Source organism: Orcinus orca, chromosome 17 (genome assembly GCF_937001465.1).
Source record: "Orcinus orca chromosome 17, mOrcOrc1.1, whole genome shotgun sequence".
Classification (NCBI taxonomy): domain Eukaryota; kingdom Metazoa; phylum Chordata; class Mammalia; order Artiodactyla; family Delphinidae; genus Orcinus; species Orcinus orca.
The window spans coordinates 45,561,239-45,586,610 of NC_064575.1; the positions used below are offsets into that span (position 1 = coordinate 45,561,239).

Consider the following 25,372-nt stretch of genomic DNA (forward strand, 5'->3'; position numbering starts at 1 on the left):
CCTCCTAAATTGATTTCACGTCCCGCTAATGGGTCGAGTAGCAGAGTTTGAAGCAAACGTTGTAAATAGCCGGTCCCACTTGCCAGGCTCCAGGGTTAGCTTGTCTCTAACTCATCCTTTCCCAGACCAGCCAGCTTCCCGCGGCTTTGGTAACCTAGCAACCAGACAGCGCAGGCAGACACTTCCGAACCGCAGTTGTCCAATCAGCTCTGCCGAGTTGTCGCGGAGGCTGATGGGGCGCCGGAGACTGCGCGGCCGCGAGTGAGTGCATCTTGGTGACGGGCGGACGCGGGACTGTGGTGGCAATGGCGGCTTGGTCCACCTTAAACGCTGCGGGTGTGACTCTGTTCCTCTTGTTGGTCCTTCTTCGCGTCTCACAGGCTCAGACCTTCTTCTTCCCTTTCCGGCAGCCGGAGACATGCGGCCACAACCAGTACTTCGATATCTCCGCGCTCTCCTGTGTCGCGTGTGGAGCCAATCAGAGGCAGGATGCTCGAGGTGAGACGGTCCGGGATGGGCCCTAGCCAAAGTAACACCTCCGCCTTGATGCTGTCCCCAGACCCCTCGTCACTAAAATATCTTTTCATCTGCGGAAGAATGTTTCAGAAGGGTTAACTGCCAACGCCTGAGAGGAGGGTTTCTTGGAGGATTGAAGTTTGCACACAACGAGTGAGGTTGGGGAAACCCTGAGTCCGCTACCTCATAGGCTGTCGAAATTAATTTCTCGGCTCCAGTCCCTCACTCCTCATCCGGGGGGTCTTTAGGGAGGCACCTGGAAAGCTGACTACCGAAGGAAGAAAAATAGAGAAGTAATCTGAGGTGCAGAGGAGCAGGTGACAGAACAGGTCAGGGAGGGAATGCAAATTAGCGCTTGTAAACTTTGATAGTTTTTGATCTTTTCAAATCCCAGAATTTAGAGCTGGAAGGGACCTTAACCGTAATCAGGTCCAGTCTTCTCGTTTTACAGATACAGAAATGGAAGCCCAGATGAGGTCGTAATGTCTTCTAAATTGGGGACAGGAAGAACTCCTGTCTCTTTGCCCTCAGTCTTGACCTATGTGTTTCCATTATGCAGTCTGTCCGTAATATTATAGATTTCCTTAGGATTTAGCCCTTTCATTGTTGAATTAAAGGGCAATTACTGATTGCCCTTTAAGTCTCTTTAGATTAAACTTAACTTTTTTTTTCTTGAGACGTTCATCATTTGGTCCTAGTTGTTCTCACTGAAACTGCTCAGAATAAGACTTTTCCCATATTATAAAGTTTAGAATGTTTTTAATCTCGGTTTGCGCACCCAGATACTAAATTTCTGCCATCTTTAAATTTGATGTATCTTTATTTAAGTCACTGTGTAGGACAGGTCAGGATTCTCAGGTGAGGAAATATGAATGAGAAAGCATTTCCCAGACTCTAAAGTGTAAGGTTCATAGTTATGAACCCTGATACCATAAACATTCTACTACATGGATTCCTATGGGTGCTGTATCCACTTAATGCCTTCTTAGAGAATGCTGTCCTTACCTATTCAGCAAATTGAGTAGTGATTATCTTATAAAGTTTACTGTCTTTCCAAACAGAGGAAAACTGATTTATTCGGATGGAGATAACTTTCCTAATAAGGTTTTGTTTTGACAAAGTAAATTTGAATTCATTGAATATATGTGTATGGTTGGATGAAATAGAAATGTAAAATCTCCCATAGCAGTTAATCAGTAGTTTGGTTATTAGTTTAATAGTTATAACTTAATAGTTCATTTATGCTTGCACTTAAAATGGTAGCAAACACAATACCTACTGTGTGCCAGACGGATTCTAAGACCTTTACAGATAATAACTAACTTATATTAACCCCGTGAGGTAGGTACTGTTTGTTGTTCCCATTTTACCAAATTGGAAGCCAAAGCACAGAGCAGTTCAGTACCTTGCTCAGGGTCACACAACTAAGTAGCAGAATCAAGATTAGAACCTAGGCAGTACTGGCTCTACTGTATTGCTTTTTTTTTTTTTTTTTTAATATTTATTCACTTGGTTGTGCTGGGTCTTAGTTGTGGCAGGAGAGCTCCTTAGTTGCGACTCGTGGGCTCCTTAGTTGTGGCATGCAAACTCTTAGTTGTGGCATGCATGTGGGATCTAGTTTCCTGACCAGGGATCAAACCCCAGCCCCCTGTATTGGGAGCACAGAGTCTTAACCACTGCTCCACCAGGAAGTCCCTCTGCTGTCTTGCTCTTAACTACTACTTCTCAAGATCTTAAGAGTTATTAAAATTTTCCTATCTTGGAGTTTTATTTATCAAGGTCAAAATTGGCTCTTTTCTTTTTAGGAACTGTATGTGTGTGTCTACCAGGATTTCAGATGATCTCTAATAATGGAGGACCTGATATTATTTGTAAAAAGTGCCCAGAAAACATGGTATGGAGTATTTATTTTAAAAAATAATCTTACTGTAAAAAATAGTAAATTAAATACCTTTGTTTTTTAAACTACAATTTAATGCTGTACTCTAATATTTTCCCACAGATTTTAAAATTATTAAGCCAACTTTGTTTTTACTAGAGTAAATTTTGGGAGATCAGTGAAATTTTGCAAACTTGGAAAAAAACAAAGATATTGCTTTACTTTTTGAAATCTGAAAAAACACAAAGCTGTGAAAATTTGAGTGTCTTTATTTTTATTTCATAGAGAAACTGCGTTATAAAAGCAAATATCAATAGATGAGTGAATGATACATATATAGAGCAGTTTTTCATTTTTGTATCATTTGGTACAGAGTGAGTTCAGTGTCTTAGATTTAGCGTCAACAGTTTTATATAATAATTCATGTTCGTAATGATATCTGAGTGATAAGTTCATGAAATGCCAGTTTCATCAGTAAGTAGGTTAATATCTGTTTTATTAATCATTTCATTATATCATAATTTTTGGAAAATTAGTAAATTAATAGTTACTATATATGATGATTCTTAATTAACAGAAATATATCTTTGAATCATTTTGGGTAATTAGGAGTCAGTGTGCCAGTTCTGCCTTTATAATAATGTTTCTTCTCATTATTGTATTAAAAAAATTGAGTCTGGGAATTTAATATTTAATATATAAACCAGTCCTTGTTTATGACTAGTACTTACAGGTTTGATGATCATTTTGAAACTTTATATTTTTGGAAATATTGACCCTAGCTGAATTACAGTGATAAAAAGCTGCTAATATGAAATGGTGCCAGAGCAGATTTATTTTTCAGTGACATTACTAAGCTATCATAATTTTTAAATAGTCCTACATGTATAAATGTACTAACAAATATAGGAGCATTTCTTGATATATCCAGTCTTTTCAACCAAAACCTAAAATAATTTGTGGCATTGTTTTGTTGTTACCATTGTTTTCTATTAATTTTGGTTACATCCATATTTGTAATAAAATTACTGTATTTTTACCCCAGGTTTTTTTCTAAACCATATAATATTATAAGCCCAATTTTTGGTGATGTCATATTTTATCAAAAACCTTTACTAGTACAAACTATTAGTGGATAAAAGGAAATATCTCATAATTTAAACAACTTTAAGTATATTTATTTACGATAAAATTCATCCATTTTAAATCATAACTTAATTGTTAAAAGCTATTATATTTGAATTTTTAAAAATTAGAATAACTATTTTAGAACAGGTAAGACTAAACTATTAATTGGCTATCTGTTGATTAAATAGTGTTGAATTTCGTTGCATTTTTTCTTTGTAAATGGAAAAACTGAATGACTATTAATTATGAGAGTAAGGACTCATTTAAATTGAAAATCATAAGGAAAAAAGAACTATTGCGTGGAGTTAATAGTAGTCAGTACTTATAGTAATGGTAATATAGTAGTCAGTACTTATAGTAATAACGTATAGCTTGATTTTTGAATATAAGCACAAATTGTCTATCCAGGAAATCTTTATGTGGCTCATATTTATGTAATTTATTTGCATATCTCCTGCAAATTATACACTATTGTGGCTTTTTGGACTTACATGATAAATTAAGGAGAACATTAATTAAGAAAGGGAAAATAATTTTTTTCTTTTAATTTAGAAAGGTGTTACTGAAGATGGCTGGAACTGTATTTCTTGCCCTGGTGGTTTAACTGCAGAAGGAAAATGCCACTGTCCCACTGGCCATATTTTAGGTAAGAAGTAGATTCTAGAATGTGTCCTTATAGACTTTTTTTTTCCTGTTTTTAATGTACATTGTATACATTGTAACCACAGGAAGTATAAGTGGTATTTTTTATGTAAATATTTCATACCAAAAACATTGTTCTCCAGCATACTTTTTTCAGTTAATGCTATGATCTGTTAGATCTACCACATACTTTTTAATCCACTCCATGGTATTTCATAGCATTTTGCTATTTAAAATATTTAGATTATTTTCTAACAAATAATGTTTGGGGTTTTTTTGCGGTACGCGGGCCTCTCACTGTTGTGGCCTCTCCCGTTGCGGAGCACAGACTCCGGACGCGCAGGCTCAGCGGTCATGGCTCACAGGCCTAGCCTCTCCGCGGCATGTGGGATCTTACCGGACCGGGGCACGAACCCATGTCCCCTGCATCGGCAGGTGGACTCTCAACCACTGCGCCACCAGGGAAGCCCACAAATAATGTTTTGATGAATATTTTTATGTACATCTTCAAGTGTTTCTGTGGGTTAGGTATCTGAAAATGAAACTGTAGTATTATAAGGTATATGAATTTACAATTGTAATAGATACCACCAAAAGCCCTCTAAGTTGTGAAACTTATCAGAAGTCTGTGAAAATACTTGTTTCCCCAAATCCAGTGTAACAGGAACATGCAGGTAAGAGGTAAGAAATTCTCTGAGGAAAATATATTAATTTAAGATGATGATGATAATTTAGAAATTGGTTTCTGTATTTTTTATGTGGGAATGGGGAAGGCTTCACTTCTTGATACTTTATTATGGATGGTGCTTGACATGACTTTATGCAAACAAGTTGTTTTGAGAATTACTAGAATAATAATTACAACTGGGTTTTACTAAGTGTATAGAAGCTTATATATTGACTATGAGTTAACATCTTATTGTTTCTAAATTGTTTAGTGGAAAGAGATGTTAATGGAACGTTGTTGTCTCAAGCAACTTGTAAGCTCTGTGAGGAGAGTGAAAACTCTTTTACAATAGCAAATGCTTTAGGAAACAGGTAAGCGGTATGCTGGGTGCTGACTTCATTAATATCTTATATTTATGTAGAATCTGTGCCTTTCCTGTCAGATTCCTTGCTCCTCACAATAACCCAAGGAAGGATAGAAATAAACAGGTAAGGAAGCTGAGGCCCAGAAAATGAGACAGAATAGGGTTTAATTCTTGTTTCAGTGTCTTGTTGGTTGTTTGACCTCACTCGATAAGTCTGTCTCCTTGTCTTCAGAATGGGGACATACCACCCACTTCATAGGCTGTTACCACAGCTCAGAAACATACTTTACATATCTAAAGTTCTTAGCTAAGTACTACAGAGTAAGTGTTCAGTAAAAGGTACCGATTTTTGTTTGTCATGTAATTTGTACATAATCTATAATATAATGCATAGTATATAATAGTAACTTTTATTTGCAATCTACTTATTATATACTAGGTACTATCTTTATATATTATATTACATAAAAATATGTTAATAAATGTGATGATAATTATGATAACCCAGGTATCCTGGTTTATAGCCTTATTCTCTTTCACTTCCTGTTCCCCGTTTATGCATGCATACCTGCACACCACACACACACACCCCTCCGTTTCTTTAACTCAAACACATCATCCCTATTCCAGTTCTTCAATTTTTTTAGTTGCCTACATGCTGACCTCCCTCTAAATACTGTTTTCTCTTCAGTTCCCAAATTTGAGATAGAAAATACTTGAGCAGTTTCTCCTGGGGATACTTAGTGTTGGATCATCTTTTCTCTCAGGCTGACCTAGGTTGTAGCATCCTAATACAGACTACTGGGTTGATCCCCCCGTTCCTCCCCTCTTATACCTCCCTAAGCCTAGTTTGAGTTCTGTGCTGTGCCCCAGCTCCTCCTCCTACCTGTTCTGTTTTGTAATGAGTACCCATAGAAACCTATCAGTGTCCCCACTAGTCCACTGCCCTCCCTCCCTCCCTCTATATCATTCATTAATGAAAAATATAAAGTATTTTCGTAAAATAAATAAAGACGATGAAAAGACTTTAAGAGTGTTTGTTGTAGGTTTGATGAGGGTATAGATACTCATTTCTTTTCAGCGTATGTTACCTTTTTGCTTTGTGGCAGAAAAATAAGGAAAGTATATTCGATAATAACTACTTATAAAAATGGATTTGGTTTCATTTATATGAGTTTGTTGGGCTCTTTTGTTATTTGAGTGACTTAACCATCTTTGCTATTCAATACTATTTATTTTATATTACCTGCGGCTTCAAAAGAATATTCGCCTATTATTGGTTAATTTTATTTATTTATACCTTGCCTTGTAATACAAAGAGTAGTATATCAGCATTAATACTTCTAATATGTTTACTTTATTACAAGTAATTGCTTAGTTGAATGAATCTATTCTAATATAATCAGGAAGACAAGTTCTCAATTAAATTAAGGCTAGTGTAATTTATTAACATTTAACAAATTATTTTTGTTATATTGACAGGTGTGTCCAATGTGAACCAACATTCATTAATACCAGCAGGTCCTGTGTGTGTTCAGAACCTAACATTTTAGTAAGTCTAATCAAATTGATAATGTATATACTTTTAAATTAAATTACTTCTATTCTTCCATAAACTTTTTTTTTTCTTATTTATTAATGAAGACAGGGGGATTATGTTTCAGCAGCACAGGGAATTTCCCTCCACGTATGATTTCAGCTGCACGTTATGGAGATCTTGTGAGTATGCTTCAGTTTTTTTTTTGTTCTATTGTTAAGGATATTTCTGCATTTCTTCCTTTGGTAATTAATTTGGGGCTAAAATGAGAAACATTTACGTGTAAATCACTTTAAAATAGAAATTATCAGTCAATAAGAAACATTAGACAACAACTCAGCATTATAATTTATAAGTACAGTTGCTCTCTTCTCTACCTTAGCTCATTTCTTTTTCAGTGGATCTCAGAATGTTTAATCTGGAAAGGCCTTTTATAGATCCTATAAAGAATGCAGTATAATATAGTTAAGAGCACCAGAGACTCTAGGTTTGAACCCTGGATTTACCAGTCATTAGTTTTATACCTTTGGACTTTTCTAAACGTCAGTTTTATTGTCTGTAGGTTGGGTGTAATAATACCTACCTCACAGAGCCTGTACATGGTAGTCACTGGAGATTTGAGGATTATTTGTATCCGGCCAAGTTCCTTGTTTATAGATGAGAGTGTGATGGCAGATAGTTAGAGCTTTTGCAACAGAATCTGGTGATGACAAGATCTGGGATGTAAAATGGGAAGTGGATGAATCGGAATTGAAGAGGTCATCAGTCCAAGAGAATAGGAGTTAGATGACTAACTAGGAGTCAGTCAGAGTAGAGCTTGTGTGGATAGGCTAGGATCTGGTTGCTACAATCATCACTGAATAAATGGGAGTGACTAGGGGGGCTGTAAGGATAGCCGTGATGAGGGTGGAATCTGGAATCCTCATGAATAAAGCAAAAATTCCACTCCTCCAGTATAGTCTTGTGGGATTACAGGCAAGTACCAAATATTTGCAGAAAAACAAATGCTAAAATAGACATATACATAGGGAGCTTAAGATCATCCAAATATTGGCTCGTTTGTAGTAAGATTCGTGTTTTCTGGGGCATTCTTCTCCGGTCTCTGATTATAGTGACATATACCATTATCAAATTTGCAGGCCTTTAATTTTCATTTTTTCCTTTTCAAAATAAGTAAAAATAATTTTGCCAAAAATTCCAACAATGTCTCTTTTTCATATTTGGTCTCAGATTACCAGTCATTTAGAGGTCATGTCCCCTTCAGTCTCCTCCAGTCTGGAACACGTCCTCAGTCTTTCCCTGCCTTTCACGAACTCAACAGTTTTGTCATTTTACTATTTTTTTTTTTTTTGGCCATGCCACATGGCTTGCGGGATCTTGTTCCCTGACCAGGGATTGAACCCTGGGCCACAGTAGTGAAAACCCAGAAACCTAACCTCTAGGCCACCAGGGAAGTCCCCTACCTTGACAGTTTTGAAGACTACAGGCCTTACAATCCAGAGGGTGACCCTCAACCTGGGTCCATCCAGTTTTTTTTCATAATCAGGACATGCCTGGCAGGAAACCACAAAAAAGATGTTGTGCTCTTCTCAATCCATTGCGTCACATCAGGAGACACATGTTGTCCATCTGTCCCACCACTGGTGGTGTCAACCTAACTGTCACCCCCTGCTGTAAACTCACCACATCTGCTATTAAGTTACCATTTTCCCTTTGTATTTAGTAGTTTTTTTTTTTTGCGGTACGCGGGCCTCTCACTGTTGTGGCCTCTCCCGTTGTGGAGCACAGGCTCCAGACGCGCAGGCTCAGTGGCCATGGCTCACGGGCCCAGCCACTCTGCGGCATGTGGGATCTTCCCGGACCAGGGCATGAACCTGTGTCCCCTGCATCGGCAGGCGGGCTCTCAACCACTGCGCCACCAGGGAAGCCCCTGTATTTGGTAGTATTTTTGAGGAGAATTTCCAAGGTTACATTTCTTCTTCTCTAAACCTTCTCTAAACTAAGTAGCTTTAGTTTCCACTGATGTCACTTGCCTTCATCAACCACTACTATGATGGTTGCCAAATGTTTCTATCATTCCTTCCACATTATTAACGTTCTACCATAAGGAATTTTCCCTTCCTCACCTTTATACATTTATTTGTTCAGTAAGGACAGTATGGATTTGTGGGTTCCTATTTTATTCATGTTTTATAATCCAGTATATTTATTATTTGTTTTGGTGCTCAAATTGTCATAGATTTAGCCATTATTAGAAGTCCCTTTGAGTTGGTTCCTATGTCTTTTTGACATATCTCTATCATTCTTTGAGCATTTCCTTACTTTCTGGCACAATAAGATTTCCAGGCTCATCTTGTACTTTTCCTGCTTCAGCCCTGGAAACAGTTATTTCTCTAAGAAGCTCTTAAGGATAATACTTAGAAACCAAGCTTACCATGCTTAGTATGCCCTCTTTAGCAGACATAGCTAGAAAATATATACAAACATTATGTATATACATACACACGTCTATAACTATTTCTGTATTTATCCTATAGTTTTATATAATTTTATAAGAGACATCCAATCCTCCTCAAGTAATATACCAATCAATAAAAACTTTCCAAATATATGAATCAGTGTCTTCCCATTCCCATTTTCCAAAAACAGCTTATATCTTGGTTTGTTTTCCCAACTTTAATTTTGAAAAATTTTTAAGTGGCAGAAAAGTTGAAAAAAATAATAACTGTGCATATATCTTTTAGTAGTTTAACCAATTATTAATGTTTTGCCACATTTGCTTTATCTCTCTCTGTGTATGTGAATGTATGCGTATGCACACATACACATCCATATTTTTTTCTGAGCCACTTGAAAATAAGTTGTAGCTATATAACATTTCACTCCTAAATACTTTATTATGTAGCTCCTAAGAACAAGGGCATTTTTCTGGTATCACACCTAATAAGATTAAAATTAATATAATAGAATTACCTGATATACTGTTCATACCCAAATTTCCCCACTTGTTTCAATAAAGTCTTTTATCCCTCCCCACTTTTTTTGGCAAGGGGGACCCAGGATCAGTGAAAGGCCCCGCACTGAGTTAATCTTTTTAGTCTCCTTTAATTTAGAACAGAGAGACCCTTGTTCTGTTTTGCTTTTTGGGTTTTTTGTTTTTGTTTTGGCTTTTTTTGGGGGGTTTTTTTTTTTCATTGACTCTTGGAGAGTCAAGGCCAGCTTTCTTGTAGAGCATCCCACACTCTGGATTTTTCTCATGATTAGACTCAGTGAAATGTCTTTTTGCAAAAATATGATATAGGTGTTGGGAATAGCCCATTGCATCAACAAGGAGCACATAAGGTCAGGATGTTCAGTTAGTGGTGATGCTAAATTGACTGCCTGGTCATGGTGCTGTCTGCCACTTCTCTCCATTGGAAAGGTACTGTGACTAATAAGTTAGTCTGAGATTTTACTTTGAGACTATGTACATATCTCTTTTAGCAGCCCATTGATGAACCTTACCTGAATCAATTATTAAATTGGTTATTTCAAAATGATTTCACAATTCTGTTGTTCCCTTTATATTTTTAGTTAGCAGTCTTCTATAAAGAGTGCTTTCTTTTCTCTCTGTGCTTTTATTTTTTTTTAGCTTTACTGCAAACTCCAGGTATCATGAGTGTGTTATAATCTGTCACTGTTACTCTTCTTTTCAAAGCTCAAATTGCCTCAAATTTGGACTTCCCTTTGGTATAGCCTCTGTGTTATTTTGACATGTCTCCTTCAGTCTTTAGGCACTACCTTAGTTTCTCTATACTGTGTTCCAGGCTCAACCAATGTAATTATAATTTTAAATAGTCACGTAATACTCTAGTTTATGCATTGAAATTCATGTAATTGTATGTCTATTGACTATTTAGGTTTTCTGTTATTAATAATATTGCTGTCAACCATTTTATGCACAAAGATGTGTTTTTCCTTTTGGAGAGATTATTGCCTTAAGACAAATTTCCTAAGTGTTTCTAAAAATTCCGTGGATATTGTTTTACAAAGGATCATACACCTTTATCACTGGCATTGTCTGTGGCTTCATTTTACATGCATTTGCCAGTACTGTTGTTATTGCTTTCCATTTTTGCTCAGCCTTTGTGTGTTAGTCAACCTTCTATGCATAGGTTTTTTTCTTACAAAATGAGAATTTTTGCTTATTGAAGAGATGAAAATAATGAATAATGAAGTGACTCATAATTTTATTTTAGATTTCTTTGACAGTCATGGTGTCACGATTCATATAATTTGGTTTTATCTCCATTGTCCATGTTCAGAGAATTTATTCTGAATGGTGCTTCTCGGTGTCTCATTTTTTAGCAAGATATGCAGATGAACTTTACAGCAGTGGTGCTTAACTAGAGGCTTGTATCTGCAGCTTTCAGAGCACATGTATGCCTTGGTCTCATCCTAGACATTCTGTTTCATTTGGTTTAGAATGAAGCCAAGCATTTTCTGTTTTTACGAAATTCCACAGTTGATTCTGATACCCATCATTGTTTGAGAGTCACCACTTTGGAGATTTTACATATTAGTTACTCTGTATATCCCCAGTCTCCAGTTGCTTAGAAATCATTCACAAATATTTCTTTTTTATTACTTGCCAATTTAATACAGTGTAATAATCCTAAATCAGCAAATATTAACCAATACTAAGTCAGAATCTAGTTTTTCTTTTATTTTTTTGCACTTTGATTTTTGTTTTAGTGAAATGGGCATAATAGTGTTTTCTTGTTTTTTTTTTGATTATAGACATACTTTGTTTCCTTATATCCTTTGCCTAAGTGATGTGATTTTGTAATTCAGTCCTATTTGTAATTACTGACATTGCTTAGAATTAATTCTTATATTGCCGTTAGAATCTATTTTTCTGATAATATTGAGAAAGTAATGTTAGTTATTTCCGACTCAGCAATATACATAGTAATGTCTTCTAAACAGTGTAGGGTTAAGGAATTTCTATTTGAACTTAAAACTAAAATTCATCTTTGTGTTTACAGGGCATGTCTTTCACTTCAGAATGGTTTGCAGAGTATTTGCAGTCAGCAGCAGCTGCTTGTTGGGTATATTTGAATTTCTAGAAAATAATTTTATTCCATTTCAAAGAATTGTGATACCATTTTTTTCCCCGCTTAATAAAACTTTCCTCTCTAAGTAGATATATCTCCTTGGTCATTTTCTATAAGAAAAATAAACCCTTTCTAAGTGGACTGAAAGAGAATACTAAAGAAAATGTTATTCATTTCACATTTCATTATTCGTAAATTGAATGTGTCCAAACTTATTCAGCAGAAATTGAATGTTAGGGGAAACTGATTCATACTATCATTTAGTAAATGTTTATTGATGACCTACTGTATGCCAGGCTCTGTTCTCAAATCTTTAAGTTATCTATTTCAGGAAAAGGCAGAGAAAAATCCCCCGTAGAATTATATTGTAAGTAAATGTTAGGTGGTGCTAAGTGCTATAAAGACAAATAAATCAGGGTAAAGAGCATAGAGAGTGGAAGGTGGTGCTATTTTATGGAGGGTGGTCAGGACAGGCATCTCTGGGAGTGTGATATTTGAGTAAAGATCTGAAGGAAGTAGAAGAGAGCCTTGTAAATATCTAGGGGAAGAGTATTCTAAGCAGAGACTATAGCAAGTGCAGAGGTCCCGAAGCAGGAGTTCTCTGGTGTTCATGCTAAAGAAACAGGAAGGAGACCTGAGTGGCTAGAACAGAGTGAGCAGGGAAAGTGGAGAGATGAGTTCACGGGTGAAGGGAGTGACTATGTTGAGGACTTGGAGTTTACTGGAAGGGATGTAGAGGATTTTGTGCAAAGGAAGACAATGGTTGACCTCAGGTTTTGAAAAGATCACTCTAATATGGAGAGCACATTTTTGGGGGGCAAAGACAGAAGCAGGGGGACCATTTAGGAGAGTATTAGAGTAATCCAGGTGAGAGAAAGTGGACTCGTGGACAAGGATGGTACCATGGAAGTGTGAGAAATGTTTAGCTTCTGGATATACTTTGAAGACTGAGCCAATAGGATTTAATGATGAGCTGGATACGAGAAGGGAGAGAAAGAATATTACTGCAGTGATTTTTATTTGAATAACTAAAAATGGAGTGGTCTTTTCCTGAAAGGGAAAACTGAAAAAGAAGTTTGAGGGGCAAACTCAACAAATGATCTTATTTTGCTGTTCATAAACAAATTACTTAAAATGGATTAGATTTATATGCATAAGCTCTAATATAGGAACAAATTATTATTCTTTCAAAAATAATTATTCTGCATAATAGTTTTTTTAAATGTCATGCTGTTAGTTCTTCTTTTAATTGTTTGTCTTTATATTTCCACCTAAAATTTACAGTTAAAATGTACAAATTATTTATCTGCCATATAGAAAGTTCTTTTCTACTTAAATTAGAGGAAAGGTATTAAAAGCAAAAGAATGTCCAAAAAAAGAATTTGCAGAATAGGTAAAGTTAAAACCGAGCATAATTTTTATGTCAACTTTTGCTTAGGATGTTAAAGTCCGTACATTTCTTTGTCATTGCTCTCTTGTAGGTGTATGCCAATCTAACATCTTGCCAAGCTCTTGGAAATATGTGTGTGATGAATATGAATTCTTATGACTCTACCACTTTTGATGCATGTCGACTGTTTCACTTTATCTTTGAAAATACTGCTGGACTGGGCACTGTTCATTCTGTTTCATTTTGGTAAGGCTATTCTAATTGATGAACCATATTTTGACAAAATTCAGTGCGATTACTTTCACAAATACATATTAAGAATTGTTCCCCATTATTAAAACAATTGTGATTGTTTATAGGAGACAGAATCTTCCATGGCTGTTCTATGGAGACCAGCTAGGATTAGCACCTCAAGTACTCAGTACTACACCTCTTCCCACAAATTTCAGTTTTAAAGGGGAAAACCAGGTACAAGTCACTATATTATTAAAGGATAACTACATTTTGATTTACAATTTTAAAAGGTAACGAATATTACTAGTCATAATTCTTGATAGGCTTTTAAAAATTTAATTACTAAACTAAATCTGAATATTAGCTGCTGAGGAACTAAAAATATAAAGTTTAGCTGCCTTACTTGAGTATATGATACCTCTGGATTATGTCGTATGGCAGCAAGTAGTACTTGTGGGGTTGGGAAGGACAGTTTTCATCACCAAATGCAAAGCCATCTCTGTCCTGTATCTCCACATGTTTAAAAAGGGCTTCCAGAGATTGACTGGGATTCTTTGCCTTTCCTTAGCACTTCACAGTTCCAAATTCTTACCTCAACTTTTTGACCTTCTAGAATGAAAGAACAGATTTTTCCCTCCCCTACTCACCCCCCATACACACACACACACACACACTCACACACTCACACACACACACACACACACACACACACACACACACAAACACACACACATTTAACAGGTTTCAAATGCAGTTATCTGTCACCAGCGCTGCCTCTCAATTCTGAAATAATAGTTTTTGTGCGAAAACCCAGTCCATTTATTTTGGTGTGTTTAATCATAGAGATACTTAGATTAATGTTGCTTCAAAGTAAAGATAGTTGAATTCAATATTTGATCTCTGGAAAAAGAAAAGATCAATCAACAATGAAAAAAATTTTTTGGCTATTTTACTGAATATATGCTCTGGAAGTCTAAACTCTGAAAGTTTGTATAGACTGTTGTATGTAATATATATATTTATAGAGTTTCAGAGTATGTGACATTATTTTATTCTTGTTTTTCTTTAATCAGTATACAAAACTGAAGTTTGTTGCTGCTTCTTATGATGTAAGAGGAAATTTTCTCAAGTGGCAAACTTTAGAAGGAGGTGTTTTACAGGTGAGTATGATTCTAGCTAGAGAATTCCTAACGTGTCTTATATTTGACTGAGGCAAAGATGAGAAAAAAACTAGGGATAGAGCATCAGTTGCTTGGTAGAGTTGATTTTTTTCATGTGTTTTAAATTGGAATTTCTTAAAACTACTTTAAGTTATGACTTATAACAAAGATGCTCCCTTAACTTTTCATTCCCTTGATACATTGAATGAGTATTATATAAAGTATATGTCCATGTTGAGTGTTGAGAACCCTTGACTATAAGCAAAGAAAACATTTGTGAGAGATATTTATCAGTTGTATTCTTTTGCTGTAGCTTTGTCCAGACACAGAGACAAGATTAAATGCTGCTTATTCCTTTGGAACAACCTATCAGCAGAATGTAAGTTGGAACTATTTTAGGCAGTCTGTATTTTAGCTTCATTTTTTCACATCAGCAATAATTGGAATATCTTTGAATTTTTGAAATTGGAAATTTCTTGTAGTAATGAATAATTTCACCGATTGATATAGTTTTTATTAATCTAATCAGCATGAAAAGAGTACCTTGTCATAGATAGAGTCTTAAACATCATAATTAGTTGTTTATTTACTTCTAGGCATATAGGTCATAAAAATAATCTCTACTTTTGAGCATTTTAGAATAAAGCAAAAGTATTACTTCATTTTTAATGAACAATAAAGTGTTATCACTCCCTCCTCCCTCTACCCTCCAGAAACAAATAAAAATGCTTTCCTTTTCTCTCCTTCCATGCTTTCCTCCCTCCCTCCCTCCCTGACCTTCCTTCCTTTGGTAATGCATTTTAAAACTACAGTATGGTACAAAGGAATATTATGAGCCATTAAACGTTTGAAAGAAATTCACTAGTCTACAAAAATACTTCTTGATAAAATGCATATACGTACACCATAGAACAAAACTGTGCTTCCAGTTTTGTTAAAACCACAATGAAAAATACTATCAGGGAAAACAGATTAGAAGATAAACATTTTTAACAGCGGTTATCTCTGAATGGTGGGATTACAGGTGATTTTCTCTCTTTTTTATATTTTCCAAATTTTCTATCATGAACGTGCATTTACTTTTATTATCAGAAACGACTTCTATGTTATTTTTAAAAAATGCTATTTTGTGTCTACCTTGGGCCAGGAGAATCAAGACTTGTTAAATGCCCGCTGCTGTATGCTCAGCATTTTATCATTTTTATCTCATCTGATCCATGAAATAACTATGTGAAATACATATTATTTGTGTTTTATGAATGAGGAAATGGTGCTCAGTAAGATTAGGTAATTTACTCAAGGTGTTGCATCAAGTAAATGTTCTGTTAGGCTTGAAAATCATGGTTTTTCCATTGAACCTGGTTGCCTCTCGAGGAGTTCATAGCCTAGTAGAGAAAACAGCTATATAGACAGACAAAGAATTGCAAAGAACGTGATGTGTTGTTCTGTAGATATGAACAAGGTACCATGTTGGTCCAAAGGAGGGTTCATTAGCAGTTCCTAGGGAAATATGGAAAGGCTTTACAGAGTGAGTGATACTTGAGCTTGTAGAATGAATATGAGTTTGCCAGGAGAGCACAGTGGGGAAGGGAATGTCAAGCAGAAACACCATTTGCAATGTCAGAGAGATGTAGAATAGCACAGCGTATTTAGAGACTGTAAGTAGATTAGTTTGACTGAACCATAGACAGAGAGGGAGCAGTGGGAGATAAACCTGGCTCTGTTAAGGGGAGCCAAATCATAAACAGCAGTGTACATCAGGAGAAAGAATTGGGACCTCATCCCATAGGATAGGAGTTTTTAAACCTTTTCACTGTACACTTACTGTTGAGAATGAATGGGTTGTAGGACAAGATCCAGGTGGTTCTTTACTGTTAGTTATTTTGGCCCTTATAAAAGAATCGTACATAGTATTCATGTTTTGAAAGACACATGGAAATGTGGATAAACAAGGTAACTGAAAGATATTTCATTTTACAATTAAAAAAAACTTGTAAAGATAATAAATATGCTTTCTAATTTTCAATTTGGATACTTTCATTTTTCATTTTCTTTTCCAGTGTGAGATTCCTATCTCTAAGATCTTAACTGACTTCCCCATGCCTACATTTTATGATGTGTACCTTGGATATACTGATGAAAATCAACACCAATATATTTGGGCTGTGCCTGTGTTAAACTTAAATCTTCAGCACAATAAAATATTTGTGAACCAAGGTAAGGCGTCCATACATACCACTCTTTCTCTGAGCTGAAACCAATTAACCAGTCAACCAACATGATAATTTAATAAATCACAGATTATAAGAATGGTCATAGATTCTCTCTGAGTATAAGTTTCTATATAGCATGCCTAAAAGTAAAACAGTAAGGTTGCTGGTATATTTAGAAATTTTTACTAAATATATCAGGCTTATTATTAAGAAATTATGTTATTGCTAAAAGTGTATCCTGAGAAAAATTAGTAGAACTGTAAAATCAGGGCTAATTTTAATAGAAAAATTAGTAGAATGGAAAAAGTTCTCCTTGAGAGCCATCTTGAAGAATTGAAGATATTTTTAAAATGCTATCTCTTTTTTTTTTATTATTATAAAAGACAGTAGCTCTGGCAAGTGGCTTCTGACTCGGCGCATTTTCTTAGTGGATGCACTAAGTGGAAGAGAAAATGACTTAGGAAGTCAGCCAAGATTAATTCGAGTTGCTACCCAAATATCACTGAGGTAAACAAACGTCTAATGCACTAAATGAGGCTTGGAGTATATGGGAAAATGTGGTAGTGAAAGTAGTGACCTGTAATTATCAGGTGAAAACAATAAGAACACCTGAACTGGAACAATACATACTGTGTTTTTAGATGTCCCGATAGATTGGGATACACTAATAGAGGGGAAGATTACGTCAGAAGAGATTAAGGACTTTTGCCAAAATTCATATTGTAGGCCCACTCTAGACCTGCTAAATTAGAATGGGTTGAGAGGGGGAAAGTGAAGATCAGTGGGCTGAAGCAGGTATGTTAGAGCCTGCCAGGTGATTGCAATAGGCAGGCCTCCTGCGGCTCCATCTCCTTTAATAGCTACTGTTCTAGGTTGGCCCTCATTAATTATCAACACCTCACTCTTCCTAGGATACTTTTTTTAAAAAATAAATTTACTTATTTATTTTTGGTTGTGTTGGGTCTTCCTTGCTGCGCACGGGCTTTCTCTAGTTGCAGCGAGTGGCGAGCGAGGGCTACTCTTCATTGTGGTGCGCGGGCTTCTTATGGCGGTGGCTTCTCTTGTTGTGGAGCACAGGCTCTAGGTGTGCGGGCTTCAGTAGCTGTGGCACACAGGCTCAGTAGTTGTGTCTTGCAGGCTGTAGAGCACAGGTTCAGTAGTTGTGGTGCACGAGCTTAGTTGCTCCGCGGCATGTGGGATCTTCCCGGACCAGGGATCGAACCCATGTCCCCTGCATTGGCAGGTGGATTCTTAACCACCGCTCCACCAGGGAAGTACCTTCCTGGGATACTTTAATGATGACCCTGCCTTAGGGTAATGCCTTGCAGCCCTCATGCGTCTTCTGCAGTGTGAGATTCCTATCTCTAAGACCTTAACCAGCCTTCCCACTCCAATATTTTATGATGTGCACCTTGAATACACTGATGAAAATCAGCACCATCTTCTTTCTGGCACTTCAACATACATTATTTTTTTCACTTTGATTTTTATGATAATCTTATCAGGTAGGCAGTACAGAAGTTTTGTCATATACCTTGCTGAAATCCAACTGTGCTGTTTTTAGCAGTCCCTCAATCTAATGTAGTATCCCTAGTGAAAACGAAATTGAAACTAGTCACGCCTGATTTGCTCTTGGAGAAACTATGCTGGCCACTGGTGCTTGGCATTTTCCTTTCTGAGTTTACAAACTGTACATTACTAATGCATTGAATTCAGCAAAATGTACCCCATTATGTGCCCTAAAGAGTATTAGATATGACACAGTATTTTGTTAAGAATTCATCTTCTTTGAAAATTAGGATATTATCTGCCTTCCTCTAGGCTTCATGTAACACTTCTCTTTTGAGTAGTCCTCAAAAGTGGTGCACAGTACTTCACTGATTTCATTTGTAAACTTCGTAGGACCTAGATCAACAAGAGTTTTTAATTTGTCTCAGAGGTTCTATTTCAATATAAAGTTCTGACCACTTCAAATAGCCTATGTTGTTACCATTAGTTTATGTTTGACCTCTAGTTTTTAGTAACTGGTAGTTCTGAGATCACCAAGACTATCCATATCTAATTCAGAAGAAACAATAAGTTAAATTTATGTTTAAGGGCCTAGATGTATTTATAACTAAAAATGAATTTTCTTTTAAACAGTATCCGCCTTGTACCCAACACAAAAAATGGAAATATCTACCCTCCCTTAATTACCATTGCCTACAGTGACATTGATATCAAAGATCCCAACAGCCAGTCTGTGAAGGTGAGTTCCTTCCTAATCATTGCCTCTCTATGTGTTCGTATAATGCTGATAGAGTTTGTGTTATGATCAAAAGACAATTAGTCCTTTTTAAAGTTTTAAATAAACATGGCACTTTATATAGTCAAGACTTAATTATTTTTTACTAATAGTGGTAAGAGGTGAGTTCTTATGGATCCTGGGTATAAAAAAGCAAGGATTATGTTTGTCAGTAGACAGCGTCACCAGCAGCTGGGCCTCCCTGTCAGTATCCTGGGGTATGCTGAGCCATGCAGCATCTGCTCCCATCCTCTTTGGCCACCTTGCTTCTGTTAAGATTTTGCCTCCTTGACTAACTAAACCAGGAACTCAAACCTTAAGTGGGCATGTGTGTTCCTCTTCTCACCAGCCTTGCCCACTTGATAGAGACACAATTCAACAGGCAGAAAGAGAATCAAATTATCAGCTTTATAACTAGTAGCGCTAAAGTGAGCTAGAGAATGCAGTTTGGACCTGCAGCCAATTAGTCTTCTGCTATTTCCCAACTCAGTTAAGTTTAACCACAGAACTATAATCCTCCCCTGCCTGGCAGGGCCTGTATATGGAAGCGATACCATGTACACACTGAAAACGGGCTACACCAAAGAGAATGAGCCTGGGAAAGGCCGAGCCGCATGATACAGTTCCTCCTCTCTACCTCGCCAGGCAGATGAAGCATCCCTGCTTTGATGAGGGGTAAATGAGAGAGGATAGAGGTCAAAAGCAGGCTAATCCTTCTCTACTTCTTCCTCATTCCCTGTCCTCTCCAGAAACATGAGAATTGGAAGGTGAGCATTCCTTACTCCAAGACTCACTAATAGCTTTTAATTTCTATTATTTTACTTTTCTGAATTTTAAAATTCTAGTTCTTCAGCCAGTGCTTTTGGCCTCTCTGTTGCACTTGTACGTGTGCTCAGCTACTATTGGATTCAGGCTTTCATTAAGTGAAAAGTAGGCACATAAATAACTTTTCTCTGAAAGATTTCACATCCTCATTTGTATTACCTGGTTTCCTGTTAAAATTAGCTTCGATTGCCTGTATTTGTATACATTATAGTGAGAGGAGAAGAAAATCCAGAAACATGCTTAGTAACAACAGAAGACTGCCTGGTTTACGTCTTCCTGGAATGGTCATTCTTGGGTAGTCAAGAGTATATTTATCTTAACGTAAAACACTTCTGGGTGTTTTCTTTAAATATTTTTCTTGTCCAAAATATTCTAAACTAAGTCTTGACAAATTGGAAAAAAAGTTGAGAGAATCATAAAACCATATTGAGGAAGTCCACCTCAAATTCATTCTAATTGTAGAATGTACAGTTCTTTCATCATTTCTTAATTTCTCATGACAGCTATTGTAAAAGTTCTACATTCATTTTAAGTATCCAGCTACATCTCTGCTCTCTCACCAAAGACAAATAACCTATCTTTGTATTTTACGGAGCAGATCAAAACCATCCAATACGAATTCCTTCAGATTTCCTCTTTAATACTTAGGTGTTTCTGTTTCATTATCTTTCCTAACTCCTGTTCCTATTTCTAAGAAAAAAGGACCCTTCCCACTTTCTTAAGCAAATTTTCAACCTGTACTTGTTTAGAGTACTTCCTCCAGTATCCTGTTTCACCCACAACCCTTTATTCAGCCAGCTTCTCTGCTGGTCCCTTTCCTTTGCTTATAATACCCTTCAGGTTGCCCCATCTTAAAAACAAACTAACACAACCAAACAGTAAAATTATCCATCAGCTCTGCCAACTGTTCAGCTTGCTATCGTGTGTCTTTCCTTGATTTCCCAACCATTTACTCTTTCATCATTTGCAGTTTTGCTCTTGCCATTTGCTTCTTTGAAAACCTGTTTCATGAAGTCAGCAATGAATTCCACATACACTGGCTTTATTTCTTTAACTTGACACTTACACAGTTGACCCTTGAACAACATGGGTTTGAACTGCATGGGTCTACTTATACATGGGGTTTTTTTTTTTCCTTCACTCAATATGTACCACAGCACTACACGAAGTTGGTTGAATCCATGGATGCGGAGGGCCAATTCTAAAGTTCTATCTGGATTTTTGACTGCACGGGGGTTGGCGTCTCTAACCCCTGCATTGTTCAAGGGCCAGTTGTACAACATTTGACACTACTGGTGACCTCCTCCTTTTTGAAACCCCCTGTTTATGACCTTGCTAAGACTTAGGTATCTTCCCTCTCCTACTTCTCATACTCCTGTTTCTCTTAACCCTTTGCTGGTTCTTCTTTCTACTGTCTCAATATAATGGTATCCCTAAGATTCTTGTTCAGCCCTTTGATTAATCTGCCATCTTAGGCTGTGATTGTTTAGCCAGTTGCTGAATTCTTGATATGTAAGACCAGTCACACTCCTCAGTTACAGAAACCTATCAGAAAATGAAATATGGTTAATTTGGCTTGACTGCTATTAATGAACCTAACCTAGCTCCTAATGAAGCCCTCTTTCTTTAACATGTGTTCAAAAGGGATGTTTAAAGTAGCATGAATAATTCCCAAGAGCGTATTCATTTATGTATTGATACAAATAAGGGTCAACTCTAGTAACATGGCAAAAGTTCAAAAGTATGGCATTTATGGTAAAATTCAGTTACAAATGTATTTTTCTAGTAAAAGTAGGTTTGTGTTATATAACTTCAGTATGGCTAATTCACTTTCTTTTAAATATCAGGTTTCTTTCTCGGTCACATATGAAATGGATCAAGGAGAAGCACATGTCCAGACAGATGTGAGTTTATTTTAACCTGTTAAAAATACTTACAGTATATTTTTTAATTAAAAAAAAAGTTTTTACATGTACAGGAAAGTTGTCAAAATAGAGAGATTTGCCATATATCCCTCACCCAGCCTCCCCTAATGTTAACATCTTACATGATGGTAGTACAGTGATGTTAATCAGAAAATTAATATTGATGTAGTCCTAATCTATTAACTAATCTAAATACTCTTTGGATTTTACAGATTTTTTTCACTATCTTTCTTCGGTTTTAGGACCCAGTCCAGGGTCACATATTACTTCTAGCCATCGTGTGTTTCTTTAGATCTGTGACAGGTGCTCTGTCATTCTTTGTCTTTCATGACTGACACTGGTATTTTGAACCTCAGTTGGGTTTATCTGATATTTTCCCATGATTAAATGTAGTTTTAGCACAAATGCCACAGAAATGATGTTGTACCCTTCTCAGCAAATCATATCAGAAGATACTTGATGTCAGTGTATCTTATTAACAGTGATGTCACCTTCGATCATATGGCTAAGATGGTGTCCATAGAGTTCTCCACTGTATTTTTCCACTTATAATTAATAAGTATCTTGTATCTTGTGAGGAGATACTTGAGATTATGCAAATATCCTGCTCCTCATTATTCTTTTGCCCTCTAATTTTAGCACCCATTGTTAATTCTTGCCAGTAAAAAGTGTTACTGTGACATTTGTCTGATGGTGATTGTGTATTTCCATCATTTCTTCTATATTTGTTAATTCAAGTTCTGCTATAAGGAACTGTCCCTTTGTCCACATTGATTTATTTATTCAATTATTTATTTAAATCAGTATGGACTCATGGATATTTATTTATTCTAACAATAATAATTCATTACTATTTTCTTGCTCAAATTGTCCCAGATTTGACCATTGGGAGTTCCTTAAATTTGGCTCCTATGTCCTTTTAGCCACCTTCCACCACCATTTTTTGAGTACTTCCTTACTTTCTGTTTACAGTATCTTTGAACATGGATGAAATTACATTATGAAATTACATAAATTCCAAATTTTTATTTTCCTTTAGATTGCTTTGGGTGTGTTGGGTGGACTAGCTGTTTTATTGTCTCTTTTGAAGACAGCAGGTTGGAAGAGACGCATTGGGAGTCCCATGATCGATTTACAGGTATGATCACAGGAATGTTTTAAGTATATTTTTATCTTTTGGCTATTTTATATCCTTCTAATAAAACACAGCTAGAGAATGAGTCAAAAGTTGCCTTGAGTTTCTCTGGTGTATATGACTATGAGAGGTGTATGCTCATTTCCCTCCCACGTTGCTGTGGGCCAGTCTGCACACAACAGCAGAGCTGTTCTTGTTTCCTCACGTCCTCACCAATCAATACTTGCTGTTTTTCAAGTCTTTCCATTTTTTGCCAATTTGGTGGGGTAAGTAGTATGTTATTCTTGATTTAATTTTCATTTCTCTGATTACTCTTCATATGCTTTATTAATCATTTGGGTTTCCCCTTCTGTGAACTTCCTGTTTGTATCCCTTGCCCATTTTTCTAATGAAGTTTTCAGTTTTTCTTGTTTATTTAAACAAGTTTTTATATTTTATTTATTTGGAGTTTTATGTATTTTCTAAATATAAATCCACTTTTGGTTTTTGATGTTGAAATTTATTCTCCAAGAGTGATTCATGTGTTATTTTATCTATGTGTTACTTTGTTTAACAGAAACTCTTGATTTTAATATTGTCACGTCTGAGTAGGTTTTCATATTATGGCATGTGCTTTTAGGATCTTGTTTAGGAAAGCCTCCCCTATCTCAAGATCAAAAAGGTATTCGCCCATATTTTATTCTATTAACTTTATAGTTTCTCTTCTCAATTAATCTTCTTTATGTTTGTTTTTATTTTTATCTATCATTTTTTGAATATTTACTATGTGCCAGGCACTTTTTTTTTTTTTTTTTTTTTGCGGTGCGCAGGCCTCTCACTGTTGTGGCCTCTCCTGTTGCGGAGCACAGGCTCCGGACGCACAGGCTCAGCGGCCATGGCTCATGGGTCCAGCCGCTCTGTGGCATGTGGGATCTTCCCAGACCGGGGCACGAACCCATGTCCCCTGCATCAGCAGGCGGATTCTCAACCACTGCGCCACCAGGGAAGCCCCTATTCATTTAATTTTTATAGCAACAAAGTAATAGGTGGTATTTCCATTTTGCTGATAAAGAACATGAGAAAGGCACGTAGTAAATTTGTTTGTGCTGGGATGTCTTCCTGGCTCCAGAGCCAATGTGCCAAGGAATCAGAGGAGGGGGGCTTGATTCACTGTCTGGGATAGTCAAGAAAGGCTTCCAAGAGAAGTGAACTTTAAGCTGGGTTATCTGCGCATTCCACAAATAGTCACTGACAGCCTACTGTCTGAGTGCCAGGTGCTCTACTAGGCACTGGGGGGATTGTGATAATGAGCAAAGAGAGACATCGTCTCTGTCCTCAGAGCTCATGAGAGTTTGCCAGAGAGAAAAAGAGAAGAATATTTGTAGAATCAATGCCCATTTCATTCCCCAAAACATTTGAGATGAAAGTGTGGAATAGTTGATTATTGAGTAAGTGGTTGGAACTGGCAGATGAGGCTAAATATTTAATTTTTGTCTAGGTTGTGGAGGACCTTGTGAGTCAGGAATTTATATTTTAATAAGGAGTCACTGTACATTTTTAAGAAGGGGAGTAACACAATCCAATTTACATTTTAGAAAGCCAACTCTGATGGTAGTATAGAGGATACAGTGGAGAGAAGGATTCCAGACTCGAAGAAAATTAGGAGGCGGTTCTAAATTTCTTAGATGGTGAAAGATGAGAAGGGTTAAATAAGACAGAGGCTATTGGGAATGGATCAAAAGGTTAGGACCCAAAAGGTGTCTAGGAAGTGGCTGCAGTTGGTCTTTCTAACTGATCCGCGTATACATGAAACAAGGCTTCAAGCTTGAGAAACTGGGTAAATAACATGTTATTAAAAGTAATAGTATAAATAGATTGTGTCTATAATGGCTGTAATTCTCTTTTTAAATTGCAGACAGTTATGAAATTCTTGGTTTACTATGCTGGTGATCTGGCCAATGTTTTCTTTATCATCACTGTGGGAACAGGTCTTTACTGGCTTATTTTCTTCAAAGTAAGTGATTTTCTGAATTTAACCTAAGTGCCAATACCTGAATAACTTGTAAGCTTTCTTTATAAAGGAACTGTCTTTAGTGGAGGATATTTCTGATCAAGAGTATTGGGGCAAATGCTAAACTCACCATTCCCTGAGTGTGCTGTGTTTACTGAGTGCATCACCACCTTCCTCTTTTACGCTTTCTTTGGGTTATAACTTGTGTTTAGTAAAAACTTTATACGGTCATATTTAGCAGCGTAATTTTTTATCATAGGCACAGAAGTCTGTCTCTGTTTTGCTACCAATGCCGGCTCAGGAAGAACGTTTTGTTACTTATGTGGGATGTGCCTTTGCTCTGAAGGTAAGTTTCAAAGCACGGGTTACTGAATTTAAAAGACCTGC

At 36.5% G+C, this 25,372-nt stretch overlaps 1 protein-coding gene across 5 annotated transcripts in view; it reads left to right on the forward strand.

The window, feature by feature from the left end:
• The first annotated feature begins 245 nt into the window (after positions 1–245).
• Positions 246–25,372, forward strand: part of TMEM67 (transmembrane protein 67) — a 46,520-nt gene continuing 21,393 nt past the window's right edge. For 4 of the 5 annotated variants that reach the window (XR_004486286.2, XR_004486285.2, XM_004275391.4 and 1 more), the window contains exons 1-18: positions 250–498; positions 2,322–2,410; positions 4,076–4,169; positions 5,104–5,203; positions 6,679–6,748; positions 6,841–6,915; positions 11,761–11,823; positions 13,311–13,465; positions 13,579–13,687; positions 14,527–14,613; positions 14,927–14,992; positions 16,674–16,830; positions 17,210–17,333; positions 18,969–19,074; positions 21,783–21,839; positions 22,900–22,998; positions 24,890–24,988; positions 25,245–25,331. Coding sequence is in view for 3 of the 5 variants with exons in the window: in XM_004275391.4 (XP_004275439.1) it covers positions 306–498; positions 2,322–2,410; positions 4,076–4,169; positions 5,104–5,203; positions 6,679–6,748; positions 6,841–6,915; positions 11,761–11,823; positions 13,311–13,465; positions 13,579–13,687; positions 14,527–14,613; positions 14,927–14,992; positions 16,674–16,830; positions 17,210–17,333; positions 18,969–19,074; positions 21,783–21,839; positions 22,900–22,998; positions 24,890–24,988; positions 25,245–25,331 (1,830 nt within the window). In the remaining 2 variants the exon portion in view is untranslated. Of the gene's footprint in view, positions 499–2,321; positions 2,411–4,075; positions 4,170–5,103; positions 5,204–6,678; positions 6,749–6,840; positions 6,916–11,760; positions 11,824–13,310; positions 13,466–13,578; positions 13,688–14,526; positions 14,614–14,926; positions 14,993–16,673; positions 16,831–17,209; positions 17,334–18,968; positions 19,075–21,782; positions 21,840–22,899; positions 22,999–24,889; positions 24,989–25,244; positions 25,332–25,372 lie in introns of all 5 variants that reach the window. The other variant, XM_033438289.2, reaches the window with a different exon arrangement.